At 44.5% G+C, this 10,590-nt stretch overlaps 1 protein-coding gene across 1 annotated transcript; it reads left to right on the top strand.

The window, feature by feature from the left end:
* The first annotated feature begins 469 nt into the window (after window positions 1-469).
* On the top strand, window positions 470-10,042 carry LOC8039652 (ranBP-type and C3HC4-type zinc finger-containing protein 1). The gene is made up of 4 exons (XM_040209123.3): window positions 470-739; window positions 6,003-6,160; window positions 6,659-6,770; window positions 9,680-10,042. The coding sequence occupies exons 1-4, from the start codon at window positions 470-472 to the stop codon at window positions 10,040-10,042; spliced, it is 903 nt and encodes a 300-aa protein (XP_040065057.3).
* The last annotated feature ends 548 nt before the right edge of the window (window positions 10,043-10,590 follow it).

Below are 10,590 nucleotides of genomic sequence, written 5' to 3'. Positions count from 1 at the left end.
CTTGTTAAACGAAGTTTGTAAGCTATACAATTTTGACAAACCCAGACCATGAGCGAGTGTGAAAGTGCAACGGATCCCATTAAATATATAAGCTGAAAATAATAGTTACGAAAGTATATTTTTCCCACATCTTGCCACATCTCTTATTTTATTATTTATGATGTATACTTTTTTTTTCTATCGTGATTTATAAATTAGTTGATAAGGTAATGTTTGTTATTCCCGGCTTATTACTGTGAAAAAAAAAAAGAAAAGAAGAGAGTGCCGTGTTGTACAACGCTTTCAACGTTTTCCAAAATTTCTGATCTAGCGTTTGCACTATGGAGTGTTTTCAGTATTGAATGTCGGGATGTGTAAGAATATTAAAAAAAAAAAAAAAAAAACTTTCAACGAATATTTAAACGAGGTATTTTTATTTCAACCTCGTTAAATAAAATATTCATCTTCTGTAGATAGTTGTCATAAAACTATGCTTTCGGCATGCATTTCGTTTCCCCAGAATGAGCCCACTGTGGTCTGTGGGCGGCTGCACAAGGATGGAAGCACGTCTCCACTGTACCACTGTGCCAGGGCCACGTGCTCGGGCAAATGGAATTGGGACGGCCCGGCCACGGAACAAGTCCAGTGTCCCGAGTGCCTAGCCGTCAACTGCCTCGCCTGCCGGGCGATACACAAGGGCTTGACGTGCGAGGCATATATTCAGTACCTTGTCAGGTCGCTGGACAGCGGTGCATTAGAGGTAACCAGACCTACCACTTCTTTTGGCAAGTTCAGATTTTAAGCATGTGACAATAAGGGGGGAGGGACATAGGGAAATGTGGGGTAAAACGAGAGAGGGGGCAAAATGCGACAGTTTGTGTTTAGCGCCATCCTTCTCCTAGAAATGCGATTGGAGTACGTTCGAACTTCGCACAGAGGTCCCGTGACCTGCATGCTTTGCTAATGTAAAACTTTAGAGCTATCAACAAGAGTGTTCCGGAGAAAATAAATGCGGAGTTGAGGTTGACGTGTTTACGCCCCTCCAAAAAGGCGCAAAATTCAGTGCGAGGTTTCGCTTCGAGACGTGCACCCCGGTTCACACCAACGAGCTTGAGTCTTACCTTAGAGCGGTAAACCTGAACCCACTGCCTGCAACGGAAATGGCCCCCCCCCCCCCCCCCCCGGTTGCCGCCATCTTGCCTGTTTGCCACATTAGTGATCACGTGACGTTGAGATGGTTGCGCCCAGAGGTGGGCCAGATCAGATTGGCCAGATCGCGGTCAGCAGATGGGCACTCTGGGGCTGCGTTCGAACCTTACTCGAATGGCGCCGAGTTAATCCGGCGGATCAAGTCACGTGACAAGACTGATGCAGCAACGCTGGACGCAGGTAGGTTTTCGAACGCAATGGGTACGAGAACTTCACCCAGGAGTGAGATAGAAGCTGCGTTCGATTTACTTGCACCTCCTGCAACGGTGCAGAAAAGTGTGGGGTGGTGTACTTCCGGTCGTATGTCAATACATATACCGAAAGTAGACTGCCCTACACTTTTCTGCACCGGCGCAGGAGGTGCGAGTAAATCGAACGCAGCTTTTATCTCACTCCTGGGCCTCCTGGGTGAAGTTCTCGTATCCGTTGCGCTCGAAAACCTACCCGCGTCCAGCGTTGCTGCATCTGTCGTGTCACGTTACTTGATCCGCCGGAATACCTCGGCGCCATTCGAGTAAGATTCGAACGCAGCCCCAGAGTGCCCATCTGCTGACCGCGATCTGGCCAATCTGATCTGGCCCACCTCTGGGCGCAACCATCTCAACGTCACGTGATCACTAATGTGGCAAACAGGCAAGATGGCGGCAACCGGGGGGGGGGGGGGGGTGCCATTTTTGACCGCTGGTTTACCGCTCTAAGTTTACTCAAGCTCGTTGGTTCACACCCACTATTCTGGCAAGGTAAGCTTCAATTTTATTGATATGCTTTATTAGCTATATGTGGACTAATTTTGAGCAATATGTGGTTGCTTTTTGTAAAGTAGTACTCTTTTACGTAACGGGATACGCGCGGGGCAAAACGCGACAATCTGGCATTCTATGACGAGAATATCAATAACGCACGAGTCTCCTGGTTCCTCCTGAGGCATATTCTTTTTTTCCGGTGCCTAGGATGGTCCGAACGTATAAAAATAAAAGACTGGCTTCATAGCGCGAAGGGGACATGAACAAAGCTCTTGAAAGTGTCAAGCAACAGCGTCACTCACCTCACACTCCTGCCACACATTTTGGAGTACCAAAGGATGCGCTTTTAAGGCGAGCCTAACAACTCGGTGAATGTAAAAAACAACGGCTCTACAAAAAAAAAAAAAAAAAAAAAACGGCTACAGAAAGCGCGTTTTTTCCGACGTTTCAAGAACATTTCTTCTTTACCGAACTTAGTACAGGAAAAGAGAACAAGCAGGTTGGAGGGCAGCACTGTTCTAACGTCATCTCCCCACAAGGCGAAGCTGACGTTGGCGAAAGCAACCAAAAACTGGCGTTCCACTGCACCCCCCCTCCCCCCCCCCCCCTTTTTTTCCCCAAAACAAAACAAAGAAGCCGTGAAACTGAAGAGAAAGATCATTAGCGATCCCCCAAAGATGCGCTTAGTGTCCGAGCGTTCTGCAGACCGTGCGGTGCACACCAAAGGAGACTGGCAGAGCCTGGTAGGCAAACAACTTTGGAGTCAAGCAGCACCGCATTCAGTATGGATCGAGTGCATGGAATGCAAAGAGTGGGCTCATGAAGAGTGCGTTGGAGCTCACACAGTGCCTTTCAAGTGTTTTTATTGCAACAACTGAACGCATATCAGGTTTTTAAAGTGTGTCTCATTGTAGCCCACTACGTTGTCTCATTTTGCACCACAGGGTGGAGCAAAATAAAACATTGTGTTAATTTCAAATATTGTAGATTTGTTTAATGTTTCGCTTGCTCTAGTTAAGTAATATTTATTGAGCATAGAGTCAAGAGATCTAAGAATATACCCATGTTGTGTTTCTTTAAATATTGAAAAAACAAAACAAAGAAAAACGTTACCATGGAAATTAACGTTTTTTGTCTTATTTTGCCCCACCTTACCCTTCCACTTGGCTTGGAATGAGAGTGGGTGTTGATTAAAGATTTTAACCCTATTAATGGGCGCTCTTTGATTGATTACTTAATCGGTCGATCGGTTTTGTTTAATCCTACGCATAATAAATCTAAAAAGTTAAAATTACATTTTTTGCCTTTGCTGAATACGTCATAAACGGCGCAATGTCTACAATTTCGGAGTTTAATTCAACCTTGATGTGCAGTTGAGAACGGTCAAAAGACACCAACACTCACAAATTATTACTTCAGCCGCAGAAGCAAAGAGGTTCGCTGATATTCTCCGGCAATAGCGAACTGCCTTGGTTGTTCACAACAGTCTCTGCTGAGCTAAACGGACACTCGCAGGCGTTGGTGTGGCTGGGACGGGTACAACCTTCTCCACTTGTTTGGAGTTACAAATCTCACCACTAAAGTTTACATTAGGTCAAAATATCTCCTAAAGTTTACCTTGGTACAGGTGTAATCGTCCACGCCTGTGTGGTGGAAGCGTTGAATTTTGACTTTTCGTTTTTGTTAGTCGAAATACAACCCAGAAACCGTTAAAAAATGTATGAGGAAATTATGGGTATACCCATAATTTCTTCACTATTAATTGAGATGTATCAGCTTCTTTAGTACGTCATTCGTTGCTCTCTTAGTAGTCATACGAGAGTCAGCGAATGGGAAAGCTTCGGAAGGCAATAAAAGCATTAGTATGAGTTGCATGCAACTATCAGAAAAGCATATTCTAACTCCATATCTATAGAAGAAGCCAAAATATGTACGCGAAACTTGACGGCTCTGCATACGAAACCTGCGGCGGCCATCGAGACTATCGGAAAGGTGGAACAAGATTCTGTGAATCCATCGTTTGGTTTTGAGGAAGCGAAACGCTTCACAGACGAATAAAGGCAGATAACTTGTGAAAACTAATAACTGGGATAAAGGCAGAAAACACGATAACCAAAAATCTATGAGTGTGACAAACTGTGGAAATATGAGGAACCTTGTGTGAAATGCCCAGCTTGCTTCGGTCACTCTCAGACTGCCGGTGCCTACAGATAGTGGAAGACCTTACATCGTCTTTTATTTGATCAACTCAACTCTGAAGTGGGTTTGGCGTCTTAGCCATAGTTTTTCTCAACGCATTACACTGTAGAATGCTTATATTTTACGGGCACTTCATTTTTGTAAATTTCGCGAGTAAAGTACGTTCGCGAAAAAATTGTTATAGGAATGCATCACCGCAAATGAGGCCGAATAATCACGATTTGCTAGAACTCACTTCGAATTTCAGGTATAAAGATATGCGACGAGAAACAGAGAGAGAGGAGGATAGAAGAGCGCGGCGGAGACGTCAGAACGCGCAGCTCTGGTTGGAATGAGTAGTGTGGAGACGCAGAGCAAGATTTTGTCTCTAATCCCACTTCGAACGCATTCGATTGCCAAACCCGTTCGTGTTCGAAGGCGTTCGAAGAGTGAGCAGGGTCAAATGCAGCTAGCTTTACGTCTACCCACTAATCATTGCAGTCAAAGCTCGGCGTTTTGACGTCTCCTTCTCGCACTTGGTTTCTCGATGCATAAGAATGCTGGCAATCCTACCCATATCGTATGTGATGTATTCACGTGACAGGTTTATTGTTCAACATTAATATCCTGAAGCAACTCGAGGGTCAAAGGGGGGGGGGGGGGGGGGGGGGTTGCGAGATCCACCAGTCTGGCCTCACTGAATTTAGAGTAGCAGAAGTGGGAGAACGTTGTTGCCAGACTAGTGGCCAATGTCGCGAAAACAATCTGCGACTAGTATGGGAACATCGCACGTCCGCCAGTGTAGTGCTGCGAGACAGATACGGGATTCCTGCGATACTAGCTTGGCTTCAGAACTGTATCGCTGTACTGTCTTTCCCTCTGCCTCGGATTCAGTGTTCTCAGACTAGAGGGAGATTTTTCAAATTCAGCACAATCCGTCGCGAGTCTGGCAGCATTGCGCATGAGACGTGTTATATCTACTGGGTGATTCACTGACCCCGTAACGAGGCAAACAAGAGGTAGTAAAATAGAGAAAGCAAAAGAGAAAGCCAAAACAGAAAAGCGAAGGTGTCAGCGGTAGCGATTCCCAAAGGGGGTGTGTGTGGCGTTTCCCAAGGGCCATGCTAACGCATTCCCTAAGTACCCACCAATGGATCCTCCTGTAATTTTGTTTGTACGATGACTGCCGCCGGTGGTCTCTGCATAAATAGATCTAAAAGAGACTGTAGAGGTAATTACTTTGCAAGTTATATTTTACAAATAGTTTGCGTTTATTAAAACGCGGCCAGCCGTCTCGACCGTTGGGACCCCCACTGCGACCGTCATGCCCCGCCCTTACGATGCTGCCAAACTTCATCGGAAGATCGCCGAACTTCTCTTTTAATTTGAGTTTATGAAGCAGATGCTTCAGCACTAACCGTAGAATAAATAAAAAAAAAATAAAAAAAACGTTATTGCGATAATTTAGGTTGCGCATGTCTTCATCTCAATTTTGAAAGAAATCTGCCTTTACCGGAATTTTTGTATTTTCATTTCGGAGCATATTATCCGCTGAAGTCATTTTGCACATTTAATATTCAAGACGAATTTATTCACCACGTGCGCCCTATCATCGATCAATTCGTTATCGTTTTTTTTTGAAGAGTCAGGGTTTAGATTATGATGGCGATTATAAGACGGCATCATCATACGCAACCATGTAAACTGATGCACATGCCAGTGTAGGACTAGCTTGGAATTATTAATATTATAAACCCCGCGCCCCCCCCCCCCCCCTTATTGTAAGGCTAGTTTAACGTAAACGTCTCCGTAACAATTCCGTTCCATGTTCTTTCACATATTTCTGAATGTTCAATTTCATGGTGTATCATTGCTTCTGCTTTACCAAACCAGGATTCTCGGCAGAAAAAAGCCAGACTTCGAGAACAAATAGATCTCTACGAAAAGGATATGGTGACGAATTCAGTACCGTTCACCTGCAAAGTTTGTGACGCTGCAGTTCCAGAGGGTGAAGGCGTCTGCCTCAAAAGCTGTCACCACCTGTTGTGCAGGTTTGTAGCAGTCAAGTTTCTACTTCCCAGTGTAAAAAAGCGGTTTATGCGGCGCTCCAGTACGAAAATAATAGATTCCTTCCGCGCGTTCATATTTGCACGCATATATGACAGTTGTTTCCCTTGTTTTAGGTTTTACAACTGCTGTGTTAATGCTGTATTGCTGGGGTTAATAATATATGCGGAAATTCTTTGTCTTATTTGTACTGGGGGCTGCTAGATCTTGCCCCCCAAAATGGCCATTGGTACACAGTCAGGTGACATTGCTTCCATTTTTGTCCCTTTTAACTTCTAAAAATAACTGCTTCTCGCTTTGAAAAAAATATATTATCGCGTGTTTTATGCAAATCCATGAGCTTAGTTTATTTGAGGAGGGACATTACCATACTCACTGTATCATTTTTCCAATGGGGTAGTTGTCGTGTGTTCAAGATAATTAAATCAACTGCGGAAATTAGTGAGGCTGACCTCGTGATGTAAAATCACCTTTCTTTCTAGGAGTTGCTTGGTGGCTGCCATTGAACGTTCGGGCACAGTGGCAGTCAAATGTCCGTTCATCGGCAATGATGTGACTTGTGTTATGGATCTTCAAGACTCAGAAATCAGATCGGTAAGTGTCGTTCACTGCCTCACTATCTTATATTTTGAAATAAAAACGTTTGACATAATTCTAGTAGGATGGAATAGAAATTAGGTAGATCGTTTCGAACGTCAGGGGCGCTAAATGTGGGAATGCAACAAAGCAAAATCAAACGCGGAAACCTTGGGCCTTTTTTTTTTTTTTTTTTCCCAAGCCTTTAATCTAGGAGCTGGAACTCGAGTATCACAATTCAAGAAGAAGGCAAATAAAATTCAAGGGAAATTACGGTTACAGAGACTCCAGTCTTCTGGAGACAGGGGAGGGAATACTGGGAAACCCCGACACGCTTTGAGCTTCCCTCCTTGCTGGAAACGACGCGGGAATAAGCAAGTGGTTTAAAACATCGCTACCAGATAGCGCTGGTAGCCCAGCGGGTTCGCTAGCTATGGCGAGCCGTCGCCACCGTTGCCATGGCATTTTCCATCCCACATTTTTATAGCATAATATAATTATCATCCCCCGCTGCAGCAGCTACACAATTTAGCGATAAGTAAAGTGTGTCTCGTTTGTCCGCACGCCTCTCCTAAATAAGCATGGACTATTTCCGCAGACTTTGAGGACGGGGAAAAGACGTTTTATATGCGCTGTTTTGACGTGCCTGTCGCTGCATTAGATACAAACCAGAAAGACGAACAACAGGGAAACAAAAACAGGCGAAATAACCTTTTTCTGTATGGTTCACATCAGGCAGCACACCGGGGCAAAATGAAAGGGTTTGAATTTTTAAGATTGCATAAGTTGTTTTTTGTACTTTCGCGTTTTGTATTTATAATTTGTAACCTTGTTAATTGGTTCACCCTACTTTAAAAAGAAATAACAATGTCTGTTTTCTAGTCCCTTTATTTAGAATTTAAGTAGAGCAAACCTATTGGGATGCGTCTTTCCATGATCTTATGCCTTGAAAGAAAAGAAGAAAAAAAAGACAACACTAGTACGATTTCATTTTATGGGCACATAGGTCCGGAACGCATATTTATTAAGTGAATGCTGGCATCCATTTGTTCAATGAAAAAATTGTATTTTGTAGTAACTGTGAAAGAAAGTAAATTCCTCGTTTCAACGATATGTTTAGGTTTCATACGATAACTTTATATCTACACTCGTAAATTTATCACGAACAAACATATTTGCTGGCGTACTGTTTGCTCCGAGTGGCCGTTCCATAGACCAGTAATTTCTTGTTTGAATATGCTCTTGTCTGCGGCTCTCTCAGCGCCCAAAAGAAAGCGCGCATGCGTTAGCAGATTATTGTTAATGCGTTCGCATTAGAACGCTCGTTTTGACGAAAAACCGGCGGTGTCTCCCCTTTGTCAGCGCCGGGGAGACAGGGAGACGGAGGGGGAGAAGGTGACGCGTGCGACGTTCCCATTGCTTCGAAGTGCTGATGTCAGCACGTGCCAACCTCTCCCTCTCTACTGTCTGGTCTTGTCTGTTTGTCTTCAATGTCCCTCTTTCATTATCGTAAATTAATAACCAACACGCTCAACCATCTACAAGTGACAGACAACGCCGGGTTTTCATGAAATCGAGCCCTTTTGTTTTCGGCAAAGTCACGCGCACAACTGGCGCGGAGTCAGAGAAGAGTAGGCGCCGCGTAACACCTCCAAGATAACAAAGCCATAGTGCTGAATGAGATGACGTCATCAAAGGCCAACGCTGGACACAGATTGGAAACGAGTGCTGCATCAGCGCTCGGCTTCGGGTATAGTTTGAGCCGTACGTTGACGCAATCGTCGTGTCCAATCTGTGCCCAGTGTTGGCCTTCTCTGATGACGTCATCTCATTCAGTACTACGGCTTTGTTATCTGGGAGGTGTTGCGCCGCTGCGCGGCGGAATGCGGGCATGATCAGTTGCCGCTCTGCCGTCGCCGGTTCTTCTTCGCTCTGAATTTCCGTAGTAGCGGTGCAAGGGCTGTGATTTGTGTGTGTAGTTAAAACGATGGATGCGGTTCCCTCTACGAGTGATATTAATGTGGTTCTTTCCACGAGTTATATATGGATGACCGTATCCGTGGGTGTCAACGTACTCTCACAGGCAGCGTCACAGAGAAGGGGTGAAAAAGTTTACAGGAAGATCCATTGGTGGTGTTTTAGGGAATACGTTAGCAAGACCCTTGGGAAACGCCACACACGTCCGTTCCCCTTTGGGAAACGCTAACACCGACCCCGTAACGAGGCCAAAAAGAGGCAACCAGAAATATAGGAATCAAAAGAGAAAGCAAAAAGAGAAATCCAAAACAGAGGAGTGAAGGGGTCAGTGTTAGCCTTCCACAAGGGCGGACGTGTGTTGCCTTTTCCAAGGGTCATGCTAACGCATTCCCTAAGAATCCACCAACGGATCGTCGTGTATTTTTCTTTAAGATAAGGTGCGTGGGCATGGATATTAGTCGCGACACATGAAGCCTTCAGAACATATAAGAGCTAACGCGTATAGATAAAGCTGCATCTTCTAAATAGTCAGTTAACAGCAAATTTGAATGCAGTCAGACAATAAGCCAGATTGTAAAGGCGTTTTTCTTTTGTGTGTGTGAGAGAGATAATAAAATTGTAAATTTTCCAGGTTTAATCTTGGTCACATAAACACCCAAGTACATAAATAAATACAATCTGAGATGGCCACAGGACGATTAGGAGTAATTATATAATAAGTGTATTACAGAACGGAATAACATATTTATAATTCGATCCTTCTCTCATTACGGGCAGTAAGATGTATAAAATTTCTACGAATCCCAATTAAATTCTTCCTCCACATGTGTTCATGAAGTGTTTAAAACAACCCCCTGACTGCATTTTGCCCTTTCTATTTTTTTTTTTATTTTTATTGCCAATTTTTGTTTTACTTACCCAATTTTGATTGACCCTCGTTCCCCTTACAGCTTTTATCCAAGGAAGAATACGATGAGTTCCTGGAAAAAGGCTTAACTGAAGTCAAGGTGGCAGTGAAAAACTTCTTTCACTGCAGAACTCCCGACTGCCCGTGGTGGTGTCTGGTAGAGGGAGGTGTCGTCGAGGTGGAGTGCAAACTTTGCGGCAGAACGAGTTGTGCCCGGTGCGATGCCATGCATACTGGAATGACGTGCGCCGAATACCAGGCGTGGCGAGCGAGCAAGATGCAGGTTGTCTTAGCCAAAGAGCCAGAAGACAACCTCGATCTATTCATGAGCTGTTGTCTTCATATTGCGTGGATGGCGGGCATCATCTACCTACTGGTAAAATGTGTGATGCCTTCATTGTCATGATCATCCTTATTTATTTATTTACATTATATTTATCTTTCTCTCACCGCTATCGTTATGGTCTTCGTACAGATAAGAACAAGTGCGCCTAGCAAAGCAGGAAATCAGCCTTTCGCAACACTGGCCAGTGTCGAAATGGCCGTAACGGCAGTACTACGCCGAAAGCTTAGAGACAGAAGATACCTCAAAAGGCAATGGCTACGAGATCCGAAATGTTTTGCGCAAAACCTACTTGATTTTTATTATTATCCCTCAGTCGTACACTCATCCCCACAGCTAACAGATCATCGAGCATACACCCATTATTTAAGTTGAAGCTTATTCCAAAGTCGACAAAATCTTAATAACTCTATCCAGTTCGAGTATCCTAAAAAATCATGAGCCATTCCACTCTGCGAAGGTGGATGAGCAGTGAAGCTCTTTTGCACACGACACAGACCCGCCCCGAGGAGCCGGAGGAAACTAGACACGCGCGACGGGACCGCCACCCCGAAAGAGCGGGAAGAAAGGGAACTAGGCACACAAGCGGGGCTTCGAACGACGACAAAGAG

Source organism: Ixodes scapularis, unplaced genomic scaffold (genome assembly GCF_016920785.2).
Source record: "Ixodes scapularis isolate PalLabHiFi unplaced genomic scaffold, ASM1692078v2 PGA_scaffold9__187_contigs__length_104089568, whole genome shotgun sequence".
Taxonomy (NCBI): domain Eukaryota; kingdom Metazoa; phylum Arthropoda; class Arachnida; order Ixodida; family Ixodidae; genus Ixodes; species Ixodes scapularis.
The sequence above is the reverse complement of the archived record's forward strand: the minus strand, read 5'-3'. Positions and strand labels throughout refer to the sequence as shown.

Excerpts from the sequence above, each read along its gene's own strand:
- LOC8039652 (XM_040209123.3), top strand. The coding sequence starts at position 470 with ATGCTTTCGGCATGCATTTCGTTTCCCCAGAATGAGCCCACTGTGGTC. Across the intron at positions 740-6,002 it reads TGGACAGCGGTGCATTAGAG|GATTCTCGGCAGAAAAAAGC; the intron begins GTAACCAGACCT and ends TTACCAAACCAG. Across the intron at positions 6,161-6,658 it reads TGTCACCACCTGTTGTGCAG|GAGTTGCTTGGTGGCTGCCA; the intron begins GTTTGTAGCAGT and ends CTTTCTTTCTAG.